Source organism: Phascolarctos cinereus, unplaced genomic scaffold (genome assembly GCF_003287225.1).
Source record: "Phascolarctos cinereus isolate Bilbo 61053 unplaced genomic scaffold, phaCin_HiC Scaffold_4;HRSCAF=312, whole genome shotgun sequence".
Classification (NCBI taxonomy): domain Eukaryota; kingdom Metazoa; phylum Chordata; class Mammalia; order Diprotodontia; family Phascolarctidae; genus Phascolarctos; species Phascolarctos cinereus.
In genome coordinates, this window is record NW_027555847.1 from 205,860,259 (window position 1) to 205,880,986 (window position 20,728).

The 20,728-nt window shown below is 38.5% G+C and overlaps 1 protein-coding gene and 1 pseudogene across 1 annotated transcript; both read left to right on the forward strand.

The window, feature by feature from the left end:
* LOC110198254 (endoplasmic reticulum-Golgi intermediate compartment protein 1 pseudogene) overlaps positions 1-16,999 on the forward strand; it is an 83,711-nt pseudogene extending 66,712 nt beyond the window's left edge.
* A 1,948-nt stretch (positions 17,000-18,947) lies between these two features.
* LOC110198256 (cytochrome c oxidase subunit 4 isoform 1, mitochondrial-like) lies at positions 18,948-19,595 on the forward strand. Its single transcript, XM_078151734.1, is given in 1 exon segment — positions 18,948-19,595. A coding segment is annotated over 1 exon segment (594 nt). The 3' UTR covers positions 19,542-19,595.
* The last annotated feature ends 1,133 nt before the right edge of the window (positions 19,596-20,728 follow it).

Genomic DNA, 20,728 nt, shown 5'->3' on the forward strand with positions numbered 1-20,728 from the left:
AACCGGGGCAGAGCCAAGATGGCCGAGTGAAAGCAGCAACTTGCTTGAGCTCTCCCCCAAACCCCTCCAAATAACTATAAAAATGGCTCTAAACAAAGTCTAAGGCAGCAGAACCCATAAAAGGACAGAGTGAAACAAATTTACAGCCCAAGACAACCTGGATGATTGATCAGAAAGGTATATCGCACTGGGCTGGTAGCTGAGCTCAGGGCGGCTTTGGTGCGCAGGCCCCAGCAAACCTGGAGCAGGCCTCAGAGGACTGAATCGCGGGCAGCTGTGGCTGTTTCCAGACTCCTCAATCCACGAATGCCAAAGAAAACTTAGAAGGTCAGTGGGAAAAGTCTGTTTCTGTGGTGCTGAGAGAGGAAAGTGGGGTCTCAGATCCAGTTCCCCAAGAACACGGCACTGGGGTGGGCAGCTGCTTCCCAAGCTTCCAGGCCACAGACTGAGGAGGAATCGAGTGGCTGATCAGAAGGGGATTGCAGGGATCTCTCTGCCGGTGCTGAGGCAGGAATCTCTTGCTTTGCCCATGCTTGGATCTGGGTCACAGTTCTGGATGGCAATCCTGGGGTGAGGAGGAGTGCTGGTGTGATGGAGCGTGTAGTGGCTGTGGACAGAAAACCTTCCTCACAGTTCCGGGACAGAAAGGAGTGCTTGTGGTCACTAATAGACCACATCACATGCCAGGAAAGGAGTAAACACCTTGCCCCTTATCACACCAACTTGCAAACACTGAAAATTTATGGGTCCCTACAAGTATCTCTGAAAACAGCTATATAAACCCCCAAAGCTTGGGACAGTAGGTTCTCCACATCGGAAGCAGACTCTTACCTTAACAAAGAGTTTAAAACTCAAGTAATTGGCCAGGATCATGAGCAAGCAGCACAAAAAGAGTCAGACTATATTATCTTACTTTGGTGAAAGAGAAGATCAAAATATACAACCAGAAGAAGACAACAAAGTCAAAGCTCCTACGTCCAAAGCCTCCAAGAAAAATATGAATCAGTCCCAGGCCTTGGAAGAGCTCAAAAGGGATTTTGAGGAGCAAGTAAGAGAAGTAGAGGAAAAACTGGGAAGAGAAATGAGAGTGATGCAAGAAAATCATGAAAAACTAGTCAATACCTTGCTAAAGGAGACCCAAAAATATACTGAAGAAAATAACACCTTAAAAAATAGCCTAACCCAAATGGCAAAAGAGGTCCAAAAAGCCAATGAGGAGAAGAATGCCCTAAAAAGAAAATTGGCCAAATGGAAAAGGAAGTCCAAAAGATTACTGAAGAAAATACTTCCTTAAAAATTAGAATAGAGCAATTGGAGGCTAGTGACTTTATGAGAAATCAAGACACTGTAAAACAAATCCAAAAGAATGAAAAATAGAAGAGAATGTGAAATATCTCATTGGAAAAACAACTGACCTGGAAAATAGATCCAGGAGAGAGAATTTAAAAATTATTGGACTATCTGAAAGCCATGATCAAAAAAGAGCCTAGACATCATCTTTCAAGAAATTATCAAGGAAAACTGCCCTGATATTTAGAACCAGAGGGCAAAATAGAAATTGAAAGAATCCACAGATCTCCTCCTGAAAGAGATCCCCAAAGGAAAACTCCTAGGAATATTGTAGCCAAATTCCAGAGTTCCCAGGTCAAGGAGAAAATATTACAAGCTGCCAGAAAGAAACAATTCAAGTACTGTGGAAACACAATCAGGATAACACAAGATTTAGCAGCTTCTACATTAAAGGACCACAGGGCATGGAATATAATATTCTGGAGGGCAAAGGAGATAGGATTACAACCAAGAATCACCTACCAGCAAAGAGTATAATCCTTCAGGGGAAAAAATGGTCATTCAGTGAAATAGAGGACTTTCAAGCATTCTTGATGAAAAGACCAGAGCTGAATAGAAAATTTGACTTTCAAATACAAGACTCAAGTGGAACATGAAGAGGTAAACAGGAAAGAGAAATCATAAGAGACTTATTAAGATTGAACTGTTTACATTCCTGCATGGAAAGATGATATTTGTAACTCATGAGAACTTTGTCAGTATTAGGGTAGTTGAGGAAAAAATTATGTGTATGTATATATAGATAGATAGATAGAGGGCACAGGGTGAGTTGAAGATTAAGGGGTCATATCTGGAGAATAAAATTAAGGGATGAGAGAGGATGATACTCGGAGAAGAAGAAAGGGAGAGGTAGAATGGGGTAAATTATCTCAAAAAAAAAACAGAAAAGAAAAGGCACTTACAGTGGACGGGAAACAGGTGAAAGTGAAGGGGAATGAGTGAATCTTATTCTCATAGGATTTGGCTTAAGGAGGGAATAACATACACATTCAATTGGGTATGGAAATCTGTCTTACCCTACAGGAAAATAGGGGGAGAAGGGGACAAGAGAGCAGGGGATGATAGAGAGAGAGGGCAGATTGGGAAAGGGGTAATCAGAAGCAAATACTTCTGAGGAGGGACAGGGTCAAAAGAAAGAATAGAATAAATGGGAGGGCAGGATAGGATTAAAGGAAATAGAGTTAGTTTTTCCCAACATGTCTACTATGGAAGTGTTTTGCATAACAGCACATGCATAACCTATACTGAGTTGCTTGCCTTTTCAATGAGGGTGGGTGGGGAGGGAGGAAGGGAGAAGATTTGAAACCTAAAGTTTTAAAAACATAAAAAAAAAGTTTTCACTTGCTATTGGGAAATAAGAAATACAGGAAATGGGGTACAGAAGTCTGTCCTGCCCTGCAGGAAAATAGAAGGGGAAGGGGATAAGAGAAGGGGGGAAGAGATAGAAGAGAGGACAGATTAGGGGAAGGGATATTCAGAATGCATGCCATCTTGGGGTGGGGGGAGGGGTGAGATGGGGTGAAAATTTGGAACTCAAAATCTTGTGGAAGTACATATTGAAAACTGAAAATAATTAAATTTATACATAAAATTAAATTAACCAAAGTTTTATCTGTTTTATTGTTTTTTCATAAAACCTGCTCTTAGTTTTGTTTAGTAATTCAATAGTTTTCTTAATTTCAATTTTCTTAATTTCTCCTTTGTTTACAATATTTCTAATTTGGTGGTTAATTGAGTATTTTTAACTTGTTCTTTTTCTAGTTTTTTCAGTTGTATGCCCAATTCATTGATCTCCTCTTTTTCTATTTTATTCATATAAGCATTTAGAGATATAAAATTTCCCTTATGAACTGCTTTCACTGCATCTCATAAATTTTGGTATATTGTCTCATTATTGTCATTCTCTTGAATGAAGCTATTGATTGTTTCTATGATTTGTTGTTTGACCCATTCATTTTTTAGGATTAGACTATTTAGTTTCCAATTATTTTTTAGTCTATCTTTCCATGGCCCTTTATTACATATAATTTTTATTGCATCATGATCTGAAAAGGAAGCTTTCAGTATTTCTGCCTTTCTGCATTGGATTGTGAGGTTTTTATGTCCTAGGACATGGTCAATTTTTGTATATGTGCCATGTACTGCCAAGAAAAAAGTATATTCCTTTTTATCCCCATTCAATTTTCTCCAGAGGTCTATCATACCTAACTTTTCTAATATTCTATTTACCTCCTTAACTCCTTTCTTGTTTATTTTGTGATTACATTTATCTAGTTTAGAGAGGGGGAGGTTGAGGTCCCCCACTAATATAGTTTTGTTGTCTATTTCTTCCTGTAACTCCCTGAACTTCTCCTCTAAGAATTTGGATGCTATAAGTCGTGGTCCATATATGTTTAGTAATGATACTACTTCATTTTCAGTGGTACCTTTTAGCAGAATGTAGTTTTCTTCCTTATATCGTTTAATTAGATCTATTTTTGCTTTTGCTTTGTCTGAGATCAAGATTGCTACCCCTGCTTTTTTTTACTTCAACTTATTCTGAGAGTCCCAATTTTTCTTCTACCTCTCTTACTTGACTTTTAAAATGCTTCTGGAGCTCTCGCAAGAAGGCTTTTTGGTCTTGAGACCAGTTCATAATCCCCTTTGAGGTTTTGGATGTAGCTATATTAACAATGTTGTCCTCTTCTGAATTTGTTTCTTGATCTTCTTTTTCCCTATAATAAGAATCTATAGTCATTGTCTTTTTCTGCTTTTCGCTCATGGTGTTTGCCTATTCCCTGACTTTTAAAAAAAAAGTTGAACTCTCCTACTGGAGCTCAGGGGGTATTGACCCAAGCTTCTTGTGTTGGGAGCCCAGAACTTTGTCACTGGCTTTGTGTGCTGGGGCCTCAGGTGCTGGCAGTTGGAGGTCGTAGGGTTCTGGCAGCTTACCTGGTGCTGGGCTGGGATAAGTAACACTGAAGCTCTCGGGGGGGGGGGGGGGGGGGGGGGGAATCTGGCCCCTGGGGGACAGGGCCTTGTATTTGAGTGTTTGGCTTCTACTCCTCTTGGCCTTTCACAGGGATGTTTTGTCACTTGAGGATGTCTCAGCCTGGAGCTTTGCTCCTGGAGTTGTGCTTCCTAGAGTTGTGCTAAGGCACCATGAGATTTGGCTGCTGGAGAATAGTGTCTCATGTGGTGGTTTTCTGAATTGTTGTCTATCAGTTCCCATGCCTGTACTGAGGCACTCAGGGATTCCTGGTGTTGGCACTTGCTTGCTGCCACCCTGGGGCTTAGAATCTCCTCTTGGTATACTGAAGTGGGGCTTGCTGCTGGCTTGCTGCTGGCTTGCTGGGACACCTCCTGTTCTGTACTTCTATCCCTTCCCCAGAGTGAGTGGGGCCTTTCCCATTAATCCTCCAAACTTCTTGGGCTATAAGACTGCTATACCCCTACTTTCTGGTGGTTCAGCTGTTCTAAGATTTTTCATAAAGTGCTATTTTATGAGCTTTCAGAGGCCAATAAGGGAGGGTGAGAGTGACTTACTTCTTACTCTGCCATCTTGACTCCCAGAAGCTGAAGTCAGGCTCAGTTCTCTGGAAGGGAAACCTGTATGTTTGGGAGGTTCCTCCAGGGAATCTTCCATGCCCTGTTGAGGTAAAAACCAAATGGACTCAGAGATGGCAGTGTCAGAGTATAGGCCAGAGACAAGGAGAAGAAGTGACAGAACTACAATTTGGAAGAAAAAACCTGGGTATTGCTTTACATTTTTATTATGAGTTACAAGTGGGCTGATATTGGTGAATATTGGTGAGCAGTAGCTCTTCCCCTTTTAGGGTTAGGCCTTAACTGCAGAGTAGTACTATAAATCGACAGTACTTTATAGGTCCCTGATTGGAGATGGGGTCACTGGGAGTGAACAGGTTAACTCTTTAGTGTCCCTACTTACTTTCTTCTTTTTTGAGGGGGAACTTATTTTTAGACTTGATTCCTGGGGAGGGAAGAGACCCATCTGGCTAGAAGGGTATATGTAAAATGGGTAGTTATTCTGACTGCTTATGAGCTCAGATATGAGTTTTGTGTTTCTGATTTTTTCCTTCTTTATTAAAATCTTACTTGTGGTCAATTCTTAGCCTTAGTGCTGGCATGGATTTTGAAGGCACTTTAACTTTCTGAAAGAGTATCCAGTTCTAGACTTGTTCAGTCATTTTTCAGTTACATACAGCTCTTTGTGACTCCTTTTTGGTGTTTTCTTGGTTTGCCATTTCCTTCTCCAGCTCATTTGACAGATGAGGAAACTAAGGCAAACAGGGTTAAGAGACTTGCCCAGGGTCACACAGCTAGTAAGTGTCTGAGGCCAGATTTAAATTTATGAAGATGAGTCTTGAGTCTTCCTGACTCAGGGCCCAGCACTGTGTCATCTAGTTGCTCAAAGAGACTTAGATATGAACCAAATTCTGACATTGCCAAAGGGAAATTCTGTGCCAATGCAGAGGGCCCTAAGATTGACCCTGGTCCATGTACCTCAGGGCTTTGATTGTAGACCCTGGTTTATGACTATTTTGGGGTACCTCTAAGGAGGTAGATCCAGGACATTTTTTTGACCTCCTTCCATGCCTAAACCAAAACTAGTTTGGTACTGAAGGAGCTTTGAATCGCCTGGATATTCAACAAACAATGTCTTCTGTATCAATTTGCAGTGAAAATGTGGGTAATGGTAAACATTCCACATGATAGCTATAAAAAACTCTTTAAGCAACCCATCATTTTGACAGTATTTGTTATAGAACCATAGAATATTAGTGCTATAAGGAAATTTAGAAGTCTCCAAATGTTTTTGATCATGTGTCCCTTCAGTAAAATTTTTTGAGTCTGCACTTCCCATGTGCATATATTTTATTATTTATAAATGAAATAGATATACTTCCAAACTAATAATTACATATATTATAAAAGAGACAAAGCAGACATTTAAAAAGGATGAGACAAAGATGAAATAATAGGGAGCCACCACTGAGACCACTATAGAAGCTCAATAATTGAATAGGGGAGTAATTTGACCAGATCCACGTTTTAGGCAAATCACTATGTGGAGAATGTATTGGAGAAAGAAGAGATTTGAGTCAGGGAGACCAATTAGGAAGCTATTGCAGCAGTGCAGATGAAAAACAATGAAAGCCTGAACTAGGGTGATGGCTGTGTGAGTGGAGATAAGGGTATAGATGCAAGAGATGTTCTGGAGGTAGAAATAACAAGATTTGGGTATATGTGATGAGGGAGGATAAGCAGTCAGAGATGATCTTTGGTTGTAGACGTGGGCTACTAGAAGGATGATGATGCCCTTGTAAGTAATAGGGAAGTTTGTATAGGGATGGTATTGTGTGTGTGTGTGTGTATGTGTGTGAAGACAATGTAATGAAATCAGTGATACAGATCACAACTCATCCTTGCTTTCTTATCACTGTAGGACAGTGAAATTCATTCTCTTACTGAAAATGAAAAGAAGGTTGGATTCTTATTCACTAACTGCTATACCAGAATGCAGGGCCTAGAGGACACCTGTTACAGGTGATCTGGGGGTCAGTGGTATGTATTATGGAGGAGGGAGTGGGAATTTTCCCAGTCACATCTATGCAACTGTTGCTCTGGGTGTCTAGATAGTGGTTAGGTTCTACCTACCCTGGTAGGCCCAGAAGTGGGGAGACTGGAAACTTGTAGAATAGAGGAAAAGAACAGGATTTGTGGGAGATGTTGAGAGACAAAAATGGGTGTGGTTATGTTGGAGATAGGCCTCTTGATTGGCTAGTATGTGGAGAGAGATATAACTCATCTTCCTACACTTCCCCTGGTTGATCAAATGGTACCTATTGTTGTCAAGCCAGGTCCTCCACTTTATGTATCATTGATTTAGTTCTTTAAGTACAGAAACTTAGATGGAGAAAGATATAACACTTCCCCAAGGTCACTTAATTTAGAAATCATTCTCAAGTTCTTCAATCTAGCCAATGGCCTTTTGATCTTCTCTCCTCATTATTGTGACTCCAAACACCATCTCAGAGGAATTCAGATGAATCAAGTGCTGACATATGGCAATTAACAACATCCATTCTCTGCTGGGCTGCTACTATGAATGGAAGAGGTTTTTTTTCTGCCAAAGAAGCCCAGATAGTGAAATGTTTACATAACAGAAATGCCTAAAGGATAGAAAATATGAAACGCAAATGGTGAATGAAGCTAGTGATGGAAGGCTCATATTAGCTGCCCATTTACATGATCAGATTGCTGTGCTTTTTCTTATCTTATGTTTACAAGTGAGAAGAGAGGATGGTCTTTAATCTTCTGGAATCAGATCTCATTAATCTCTCACTTTATTTTCCTGGGAAGGCTTTAGTAGTTCTCAAAGCATAGGATGAGACATTCCAAGGTTGGACATTTAGAACTAGGGAGATAAGAAGGTAACTTCAGTTTTAGAGAGAGTCCACCAGTCATTGGGAAGCAAGAATACTATAAGAGTGACATATGACAGTAGAGAAAGGCTTATACTAGGAGTTAGGGAATTTGGTTTGGTCTTGGCTATGTCCCTAACTATTTGCATGACCATATGACAATCATTTCCCTTCATCTCTGAAATGAAGATATAAATTTAATTAAATTCAACAAGCACTTATTAAGTGCATACTGTATACAAATCACCATCCTAGATGGTGAAAAATATAAAAACAAAGGTGAAATATAGTTTCTATCCTCAATGGGGCTTACATTTTGCTTTGTGAATCCATAAATAAATACAAGCTATTTTGAGGAGCAGTAGCACAGAATGATTAGAAAAATAATGGAAGGTTTCCTATAGGAGGTGGAACCTGAGCTAAGTCTTTATGGAAATAAAGGATTGTAAAAAGAAGAGGAGGTAGTATATTCTAGCCTTGGGAGGCAGCCTGGGCAAAGACATGGAAGTGGGAGATGGCATTTAAGTTTGTAGAATAGTAAGTAAACTTGATTGGCTAGAATATGGAGAGTTCTAAAAACCAAACAGATAAGCTACCATTTTATCCTAGATGCAATAGTAAGTCACTGAAGAATCTTGATTAGGAAAGTGTCAAGATCAGATCTGTGTTTTGGGAAATTTGTTTTTGGTAGTTGTGTGGAGGATAGATTAGAGAGGAGAAATATTGGAAGTAGAAAGATGAGTGAACAAAAGGATGGACTGGAGGGATTTTGTGGAGGTAGTATCTCCAGAATTGTAAACTAATTGAACAAATGAATAAAAAAGCTTTATCAAGTTTTTACTACGTGCCAGTCATTGTGTTAATTGCTGTAGATACAAATAATAACAACTAGAATTTATATGGCATTTTAAGATTTAAATGGATTTGTATACCAGTTTATTTTATCCTTAAACAATAAGAGACAGTTGTATTATCCCCATTTTAGAGATAAGGAAAATGAAACAGATAGAGGTTAACTGACTTTCCCAGGAAGTAGTGACAAGAAAGTGGAGTATTGTACTGGAAAGTCAGAAGAATGTGATGAGTTCAGAATAGAAATCTTTAACATGTCCTTTCCAACAATGGTAGCTTTAGTTAGATTAATATTTCCAGAGCTAGGGTTGGAAAGGAGAGTGGGAGGAGGAGAAGCTAGGCAGAATCATGATATGAAGATGGTCAGAGAGTAGCAGAAATCATGGTACCTGTAGGTCTAGCTAGTTAGGAAGAATTCTAACCACACCCCAGAATCTAGAGAACTGGGTGACAGGTGAAGAGGACTAGAAAAAAGTTAGCCCCAGAGCAGCAGGCTCTGATTTGATTTGGAGGATAAGGGAGAATGAAGAGTTCAGAAGGACCCTGAGGTTATGAGCCTGTGGGAAGTTGGTGGTAGCCTCAATAGAATAAAGGAAGATTGGAGGAAAGCCTATTTTAAGGGGTGAGATAATGAGTTCCATTTTGGATGTGGTAAATTTGAGCAATCATATGGGCATCCAGGTAGAGATAATCTTTGTCCTCTGTACTCAAAGGTACGACAATGATTTAATGAAGCAAGATATAGCATTGAACTTTGACATAAATCTAAAAATAAATGAATATCTCTATTAATATGTAGGCTAAACATTCAGTGCTTCCCCACTAGGTGGCAGATCTGTGTGAAAATTGCTGCAAGCTTTTTGGTTTTTGGACGAGTCACAGGATAAAATGGGAGCCTAGGGTTCCCACCCCACCCCAAGTCCATAGTCAGCTAAATGTTGCTCGTGTACCTCTCAGGAGGGAAGAAACAGGTCCAAAGATTTCCAAATGGGGTTTGGAGATGAGATCATTTAGATCCAGGGCTCTGTCCTGAAACCGTACCTGGCTAATAATAATGATGCTGAGCAATGAACCAATCTATCAATCACTATTTATCAGACACAATGCTAGCCTTTGGAGGTACAAAACCAAAAATGAAACAGCCTTTGCTTTCAAGGAGTTTACATTCTACTGGGGGACATAATCTATTGGTAGTCTCCTGAACGAATCTTATATATTCCTGATTCTTTCTTTGTCTTATCTGATTCCTCTGCCTACAATGTCCTGTTCATTCTAGTTTGGAGGCAGTGGTGTGGGCCACATCTGTATTACTGAACCTAATCAGCGGTAGAAGTAGCATGACAAAGATCCAATTTAAATCTCACCTCTGAGACTCACTAGCTATATGACTTTGGAAAATTCAGTTAACACCTCCAAGCCTCAGTTTCTTCACCTATAAAATGGTGGTAGATTATATGGTCTATAAATCCTTAAGAACTCAAGCTCTAAGTTTCTTTCCAGCTCTAGATCTATAATCCTATGATACCTGTGGGGGCAATTTGAGGCCATCCAAAAAAGAAAAAAAGGTAGGATGGTATCATGCAACCCGCCTAGTTCTGGTCACAGTTCACTTAGCAAATGTTTTAGTTTTGTGTTGATTCTCCCAGATCTGTGTTTTCTCTAAGAAATTGTCATTCTCTAAATCATAATAATTAGTGTTACCTGCTTTGAGTGACTGTTATACATCTTTGGCTGAGAAACAACCCCAGAAACTCTAGAAGCTCTACTGTGCCTACATTTCTGCAGCCTGAACATACAAACCACACACAGTATCAAGTCCTTTTTCTGTAGATAGGGAATGATAGAATTATACCATCAGGGAGAAATATGAGATGATTTGGCCCAAGTAACCCAAAATGAATAAACTGGTCATGCCATACCACATGCAGTAATTGAAACACACAAAAATAAAGAAATGAGTAGTTAGGTAAATAAATAGAACAGAGGTTTTTAACTTTTCTTGTGTCCAGGACCCCTTTGCCAGTGTAGTGAAGCCTATGGACCCCTTCTCAGAAAAAAACATTTTTTAAAAATTAATATTATATTATAATAATACATAAAAACATAATATAGCACAATCACATAAAACAATGTTATAATATTAATGATAATGTTATAACACTAATGAAATAAAGTAGGAACAAAAAGAAAGTTAGTAATATTGGAATATAGGTTAAGAAATATAGGTATATATGTATATGTATGAATATATATGTGTATACACACATATCCTGAAATATATAAACAAATAGATATGCAAAAACATAAAGTAGATTTTTTATGTTTCATTTTAATATTACCTAGGTTTCCCCTTGTTCATTCCTTTTTCACTTCTAGACAGCTATGCCTTATAACAAAGGGCTTTTTTTAAAGAAAAAAGTGGAAGAATAGAGAAAGATTCATCAGAAGTGATCAATACATTGATAAAAACATTTTACGTAAACATTTAACATTTTATGTAAGCCATACCTGTGGATTTCACCTCTCCCCTACCCCAATACCCTCTGAAAAAGAGCATGTGCACATTTTTGGGAAAACGTGGTTTGTAAAATGTTCTCTATTTTGTTTCCACTTCTACAATTGTTTAAATACCATCTAGAAATGCAAACCCAAACTGCTTATTAGTTTCTTTTCTGCTGATAATAAGCACTTTGAGTACCCAAATGGGCCTCCTGCTTATGATAGACAAGGGCCAACTCTAGCTCAGACAAAAGCACTGGCCAATTGCCAGAACAAAGATTGAGCTGCCACTGAAATCAGGCTGCTCTGTCCTACCCTCCTGCTCTCTTGTCCCTTTGTTTCCTTCCCAGAGAATCTCACTGGCTCTTTTGCTCTCCACTGCACATCCCTGAAGAAAACCATTGGAGAGCCAAGTCTCACCTACTTAAGGCAGACCTGTCAGGAAGGGAGGTATGTTCATTCATTTTTCATTTAAAAATATATGTGTGTGTGTGTGTGTGTGTGTGTGTGCACATATATACATATACATACATACACACACATATATATATGTACACACACAGATATATACACACGTAAGGCTTTGCTCCAAAGCAATAGGGCTTTAGAGTTCTTGAGTAAATGTTTCAGGTGTGTGACAGAGAACAACAGGTTAGCTTGTGATCTCTCACTTCTCTTGTTTGTCCTACCCATAAACTCACAGAAACCAAACAGGAGCATTGTTTAGAACCACCATTCACTTAAAAGGTTCACTTGGCTCTAATTCCATCAGCAAAACTTCAATTAAAATCTGAAAAATCAATTTTCAATGTATTGTTTTGGATGAGCTATCCACGTTTCCTCTGCAGCAATGGAAGACGAATGGAGGATATTTAAAAACTGATGTGTAGAATTAAGTCTTAATAGGATTTCAAGCTGATCTCCATGTCCATAGGTTAAGTAAGCCTAGAAATTTGGGGCTTCTCACACTTGTCTCTAGGCCTTTGCTTCTGCTGTTCAATTCCCCACCCCCTTCCTTCTCCATGTCTCTCCCCTTGCTTTTAAGTCCAATTCTTAGATTCTCTTCACTTTCACAAGTCTCCTCTGACTCCTAAAACACACATATACCCCTCTCTTTTCTTATTATGCTGAACAAGAACACTTCAGAGCTAGAAAGGACCTGAGAGATCTACCACATAGTTTGGTACTTAACTATATGCTATCTTATATTGTTCTCTTATTATTTTCCTCTTTTCATGTCTTGTCTCTCCAAATAGATTATAAGTCTCTAGGAGGCTAGAAAATTTTTTCAAGTAAATCCTTTTCTTTGGCCATTGGTTGCCTCATTTGTAACATTAGGGTGTGGTAGAAGACGATATGATGTCTAAAATGTCTTCCAGTTTTAACATTGCATGTAAGCACTTTTGTTTAGTGTATTTCTTATAGTTTCCATCCAGTGTCTCACTGGGTGCTGGTCATACAGTTGTTCAGTTCAGTTGTTTTTGAGTTGTGTCTGACTCTTTGTGATCCCATTTGGAGTTTTCTTGGCAAAGATACAAGAGTGGTTTGCCATTTTCTTCTCCAAGTCATTTTACCAACAAAGAAATTGAGACAAACAGGGTTAAGTGACTTACTCAGGGTCACAAAGCTAGTAAGTTGAGGGTGGATTTGAACTCAGGAAGAGAAGTCTTCCTGACTCTGACTCAGCACTCTATTCATTGTGTCATCTAGCTGTCTAACAGAGTTCAATAAATATCTTCTAATTATTTTTTTATTAATCCATTTTCACTGGGATTTTTAAATTTGATTTTTTGACTGTCTGCTATTCTCATGGTAGAAAGAACACTGGTTGTGGAGTCAGAGGACCTGGGTTTAAATCTCATCTCTGATGCTTATTACATGTGTGACCTTGGATTAGTCTCTTAGTCTACCCAGACTTCAGGTTTTTTTTTTCACCTATAAAATAAAGGGATTGGATCATATGGTTTCTGAGATCATTATAATCCTGTAGACTCTTTTCTACCCATTCACTATCTCTTGTAGATTATAAGTGGTTCTTTAGCTCTTTTGGTTTATGGATCACTCTGGCAGGACACATAACACCTCCTCCCATCATGGCTTTCTAAAACTAAAAGTACAGAAGACATACTTTTGCATTTAATCTGAATTATTAACATTTTTCCATCACTTTTTGAAGACTAGACAATCAATAAAACAATAAATTAAGCCCTGATTTGTAGCATTTTCTGATTTTTGAAGTGTACATGCTCATACTGAAAATTTAACAATTGGCTCAGGGAGCCATGATGAGTTGGCTCCCGGACACCTCTGCTCCAGACTAAGAGCCCCACCTTTTTCCACTCATTGGAAAAATAGCTAAGGACCTTTAGATGATATTTCAGTGAGAGATATTATAAATAATTATTAGGCAGTAATATTAGAATTGTTCATACCAGCCCACACACCAAATGGAAAACTTTTGCTGCCTAGGACCTTTGTACCAGATATTTCTCCGTGGCTACATCACCTTTACCTTACTGTTATTAAAGAAGTTAGTTCACTTCCAGGCTCTCCTATCACTCTCCTTGGTGCTAAGATTTGAATCAGATGAACAGGAAAGAGGTTCCTAAATCATCTGTCTTCTTTTGTCAATCTTAATATCTGAAGATCTATCTTGTTTATTTTTGTAGGGTTGGCCCAAAATTGGGAATGTAAAATGATCCATCATCCAAAAGCCTTTCTAATGTTAAGTACCTGTCTTCATAGCTTGTTATGCCAGGTGACATATTGGACAAAGGACATAACATAGTTCTACTTCCTAGGGCCTTATACTCTGAAAATTATAATAGGGACATGGAGAGGCCATAAAGTTTAGTAGAAGTCAGGAAAATTGAATTCTAGTCCCAGTTCCTTTATTAATTAGTTATGTGGCCTTAGACAAGCTACATAACCTTGCAAGGCACCAACCCCTCCCCCAACTGTTGAATGTGAATAATAATTTTTCTTTTCTATAGTCATTCTGGGGATTAGTCAGTATTTATTAAACATATAATATATGCCTGCACCTGGGATAAATGCTTAAAATATGAAGGTAAGAATAGAAAAGTCCACACCCTCTAGGAGCTTAAAGTCTAGTAAGAAGTACTCAACATCTATCTATCTATTTATGTATATATATGTATATATGTATGTATACATAGATATGTATGTATATAGATATGTATATTAGATGATTTTTCAGGGAAGGTACTATCAAATGGGGATAAAGAAAAAGTTCACCTTGAAAGTGGAGGGTAGGAGTTGAGCTGAGCATTGAAGGGAACAAGGGATCTTGAGAGAAAGAGGGAAGGAAGGAAGGAGTGCATTTGAGGAATGAGAAACAGCCAGTGCAAAGGCATGGAGATTTCATTTCATTCTGTCTTCTCCAGCAGATTTCCCCCTCTATCATCTCTACTTTCTTACTACTCTTTAGTTTTCTCTTGTCTACTGGCTATTTCCTAGCTGCCTACAAACATGGCTATGTCTCCCCATCCTAAAAAACCAACCAACAAACAAAACAAACAAATAAACTAAAAGTCATTTGATCCATCTATTAAGTGATTATTCTACATCTCTTCCTTTTGTGGCTTAACTCCTTGAAAAGACCATGTATAATCGATATCTCAACTGCCTTTTCTTTCACTCTTTTTTAAAAAACTCTCTACTCTGGCTTCTGACTTCTAAAACTCCTTGAGAAGACCATCTACAATAGATCTCTTCACTTCTTTTCCTTTCTTTTCTTAACTCTTTATAGTATGGCTTCTGACTCCATCATCCAACTGAAACTCTTCAAAGCTACTAGTGATCTCTTAATTGCCAAATCTAATGGATTTTTCTCAATCTTCATTCTTCTTGACGTCTCTGTAGCCTTTGGCACTGTTAGTCATCTGCTTCTTATTAATACTCTCTTTTCTGTAGGTTTTCATGAATCTGTTCTTGCCTGGTCTTCTTACTACTTGTCTGACTACTCTTTTTTTTCCTCTTTATTGGATCCAGGTCATGCCTGTTAACCACGAGTGTCTTCCAAGGCACTGTCCTGGGTGCCTGCCCCACCCCCTCCTGTTTTGCTTGGTGATCTCATTAACTTTCATGAATTCAATTATCATCTCTATCTAAATGATTCACAGATCTATTTATCCAGCCCTAAACTCTCTCCTGACCTCCAGTCTCATATCTCCACCTGCCTATTGGACATCACAAACTAGATGTCCCTTATATATCTTAAATTCAAGATGTCCAAGACAGAACTCATCATCATTTCCCCCAAACCCCTCTCTCTTCCTATTTTCCAATTACTTTGGAAGATACTACCACCTTTGCAGGCACCCAGGATTAAAACCTAGATATCATCTTTGATTCCTTACTCTCTTTCATCCCCCATACCCAATCAGTTGCCAAATCCTGCTGATTTTACCTTCATAACATTTCTTCTTTGACATTGCCACCACTCTGGTATGGGTCTTTATCACCTCATGCCTCAACTATTACAGCAGACTGATGGTTGGTCTCCCTGTCTCAAGTATCTTTTCATTCCATCCTCCACTCAGCTGTCAAATTGATATTCTTTAAATATACATGATATCAAGTCACCTGCCTATTCAATAAATTCCAATGTCTCTACCTATCACCTGCAGCATCAATTTAAAAATCCTCTGTGTGGCTTTAATGGTCCTTCATTACCAGATCTTTTTCTATCTTTCCAATCTTCCTACTTCTCTGGCTCTTTATTCTGTTCCTCTTCCTCTTGGAGCTCACTAGATTTATAACCACTGAAGTAGTGAATGATTCTTGTATATGTATATGTTGTATATGTATATATTATGTAAATTTATGTGTGTGTGTATATATATGTAGTATATATATATATATATATATACATATATATATGTAGTATATATATATATAATATATATATATATATATATATATATAGTATATGTTGTTGATTCAGACAGTGGATCAACAATGGAAGCAAAACGAATGTTAGTCTGAACATCAATTTACTGAATTTACATTGTGAATTGGTAAGATTGGATATCCAGCATGAGATAGGGAGACATGAAGTTGGCCATATTGACAACTTAATGAAAATCCCTCTGAACAATGGTGAAAGCTGCTGGTTTGAGGGCCAATTCAGCATCAACAAGGTCCTTGGCAACTTTCATGCATCAACACACAGTGCCACTGCATAGCCCTAGAATCCAGAAATGACTCATGTCTTCCATAAGCTGTCCTTTGGAGATATATTGAAGGTTAAGAACATTCATGGATGAAGTATTCAACACTGTAGGAAGATTGAATAAATTCACTTCTAATCCCCTTGCCTCTCACGATTACATCTTGAAGATGTCCCCATGGTGTATGAAGATAATGGAAAGCAGTGGTACTCATACCAATATACAGTAGCCAACAAAGAATGTGTTGCATATAGTCACACTGGTCAAATCATAACCACCCTCTGGTTTCACTATGACCTGAGCCCCATCACAGTGAAGTACACAGAGCATTGGCAGCTGTTGTATAGGTTCATCACCATGATCTGTGCCATCATTGGAGGCACACTCATAGTGGCTGGAATCCTGGGCTTCTGCATTTTCACAGCCTCTAAGGCCTGGAAGAAAATTGAACTGGAAAAATATAGTAATCCAGTGACTATGACTCACTTTATCAGCAACAAAAACACAGAATACCAGACCCATCACTCTAATGAATATATTTCCTTTTTCTCTCTAAAAACAAAACAAAAAACCCTCTTACTTTTTGATTCAGTCACATTGGCCTCCTTACTAGTCCTTGCACAGGACACTTCATCTCCTGACACTAAGCATTTACACCAAACTGTTCCCCATGCCTGAAATGTTATTCTTCCTCATCTTAGCCTTTTGGCTTTCCTGACTTCCTTCAAATCTAAGCTAAAGTCCCATCTTCCAGCAAGAATAATTTCCCAGACTCTTTAATCTTAGTGCCTTCTTTCTGAGACTACCCCCAATTTAACTTGGATATAGCTTATTTTACATAGTTTTTTGCATGCTGTCTCCCCCATTAAACTGTGAGCTCCTGAGGGCAAAGACTGACATGCACATTTTTTTGTATACCCAGTGCTTAGCACAATGAATGACACATAGTAGTTGCTTAATACTTGTTTACAAACTGATTTATTTTTTTTTTAATATTGGGGAGCCTGGAACATGTTTGTAGGCATCGAGGAAGGACCCAGTAGAAAGAGATATTGGAGATTAGAGATAGAGGGAAGGATTCTTGTGGGGTAGCTATCTAAGAGAAGGTAGGAGGGAATAAGATTAAGGGCACAAATGGAGGGGTTGGCTTTGGAAAGGAGAAGATTCACCTCTTTTTCAGAGAATGGAGTAAAGAAGGAGAGAAGAACATTTAACTTGCAAATATTCAAAACAAGAGAATTACCCATGTAACACACATGTGGGGCATCTCTACTCATAATATAGGGTCTCACATTCCTCACACTGTGAGGTATATATAATATATAACTTGTGCTTACTGTCTGGATTGACTTATTCACTCCAATCTGCCCCCACAGAGGTGGGTCCATGTTCCTGGAAAAGGACTACCAACAAAGAGTTAGAATCATATTCTCTCAGGATTCTAGGGATAACCACATTGTGGAGGAATATATGTTCCCTACTGTCTAGCCTCCATTGGTGTGCTTCCATACAGAGTATTCATAATAACATTTCAGGTATTCGTATTAAAGCAAATTCTGCAATAATAAATATATCACAATCCACACACCAATCTGGATCACACTGTCCAACCAATATACTCATTATCTGTGTGGGAAGATGGACACACACTTTTAGAAACCTGACAAGGAAGCAAATGAAAGAGAAAAACCTATGTGCTCAAGTTAACTCATAACTCTAGACTTCAGGATTTGATGTTACAGATCCATTCAGGAACATTTACACTGTATGAAATTGCTTCTTGGTTGGACAAATCTTCTTTTCTATTCTCAAAGTGACAAAACATTTGCATACTCATTTATCTTAATAGTCACCTTTAAAGGGGCACTAAGAAAATGTTTCACTTATTTTATCTGGCAATTCTTTTGAAGTCAGAAAATTACAAAGCTCCTTAGGTTGTCCCTCTCTGGGCAATACAAACAAAACCAACAGCTATTGACTTATCAGGATATTATATCATCTGCTCTCCTTGTAGTAAAGTTGTCCTTGCAATGCATCCCAAGTTGACCAGAAGAGATAGAAAAGCTCAACTATCTCTTCAATCACCAGGATACTGTGCAAAGAAATTAATTTATAGAAAATATCTCTCAGCAACACAGCTGCAATACTTGTCTTTTTCTCCACTTTTTCCTTTCGAACTAGATATGACAACAGAGAGTGTCTTTCTGAGTGAATTTACTTCTCTCAAAATCTAGGTTGCTCTGAAATACAATAGCTGATGCTGAATGTTTCATCCAGTAAGTTCTGGTCTTTCTTAAGCCATTTAGGAATCTAATAGTTCAAGACTTCAAACAGGTGAGTCCTGTAGGTGATCTTCTTCACTATGTACCACTGAGTTTTTCTTATTTACCTTCTGGAATTTCTCAACTTCATCTTCATTTGCCAGGTTCTTCAGTCTCCATGTTTTACTCTTCATACCTCTTCAGCGGCTCAAATCTGACCATCCTAAATAATCAGAGAGTGACTTTTTTTTCTATGAAGCAAAATCTCATAATTTCTCCCCTATGAAATCAGCAGTCTTTTTGTTTTGTTTCCTCTTCCTGATGGTTCCTACTATTGGTTCTAATTCTTCCTTAAAACATCATTAATGTGGCTAGAGCCCGCGCGGCGTCTCGGCCTCCCTCTTCCGGTGTTGGGCTGCCGCAGTGTGGAGGGCGGCAGGGGTAGGGGCAGAACGTTGGCTACCAGGGTGTTTGGCCTTGTTTATAGATGGGCTATCTTCACCTCTGCATGTGTTCGATCACATTGTGTTGTGAAGACTGAAGATTACAGTCTTCCAAGTTATGTTGATCGTCGTGATTATCCCGTCCCGGATGTGACTCATGTCAGGACCCTTTCTTCCAGCCAGAAGGCCTTAAAAGAGAAGGAAAAGCAACCGTGGAGTAAATTGTCTTCTGAAGAGAAAGTCCAGTTGTATCATATCAAATTCAATTAGACCTTTGCTAAAATGAACCAGTCCTCAAATGAATGGAAGACTGTTGTTGGGGCCGCAATGTTATTCATTGGCTTTAGCGCTTTAATTGTCATTTGGGAGAAACCCTGTGTTTATGGTCCTCTCCCGCATACCTTTTCTGAAGAGTGGGTGTCCATGCAGACCCAGAGAATGCTGGACATGAAGGTTGGTTCCATCCAGGGGTTCTCTGCTAAGTGGGACTATGAAAAGAAAGAGTGGAAGAAATAGAAGAAATTGGGGATCATGCCTCCTGTTTATTTGAGCCTCTTGTTCCTTCATATATGTGCAACCCTCAGCATGTTTACTGGAACATTCTGTGTAAAACATTAACAGTGAAAATAAACAACTAACTTACTTGAAAAAAATATCATTAATGTGAAAATATGTATAATAGGAATACATATGTATAGCCTATATCAGGTTTCAAGCCATCTTGGAGAGGGAGGGAGGGAGAGAAAAATTTAAAGCTCAAAAGCTTATGGAACTGATTGTTGATAAATCAAAATAAATTAATAAAAAATAATAAGAAAAAAGTAAAGGAAAAAGTTTGGTAAGAAGTTCAACCAATAAATGTCACCCCCAAGGACATATAAGGAGGACTGGGCTCGTAGAAAGAAGACTAGAATAGGAAGCACTGGGCTCATAGAAGGAAGACTAGAATAGGAAGAGGAATTTAAACAGAAGAAAATGGAACATTTTTGCAAAAAAAAAAAGTATTAACAAGCAGTTTTCTCTACCAGTGACAATAAAACCACCACACTTGTAACCTAACATCACAATCCCAATCCCAGATATGCTTGTAGATACAAATGACACTTAAAAAAAAAAACAACCTCAAAGAAATGAAGGCAGCTGAATTGGTCCAGATGTATATTGAGGAGGCCAGTGCTGGCAGCAAAACAATTATAAGGGCACTGACAAATGGATAAACAAGGTATTTATGGCACAGTGGATAAAGGCCTGGTCTTGGAGTGAGGAAGACTTGAGCTTTAATTCTATCTCAGCCAATTACTAACTGTGTGACACTGGGCAAATCACTTAACCTCTCTGTGCCTCAGAGTCCTACTCCATAAAATGGAGATAACAATATTACCTAATCATAGGGTTATTGTCAGGATCAAATGAGATAATGTGTGCAAATCTTAAAGTGCTATACTAATGTTATTTGAATAAGAAAAAGATCTCATTTAAAGTTCCTTCACTGACTGAGTTTCCCTTGAAAGCAAAGACCCATCTTTCCCATGGAATGCAACTACCTTTGAAGAACTAAAAGCATCACCCAGAAAGCAATGAACAGACACATGGTAGGTGTGAGCAACCTACAACATATAACCAATGAGGAATGCTCAGGAGAACAGGAGTAAACATTATTACGTGATATTAAGGAAATTTGGACAGGTCATGTGGTAAGAATG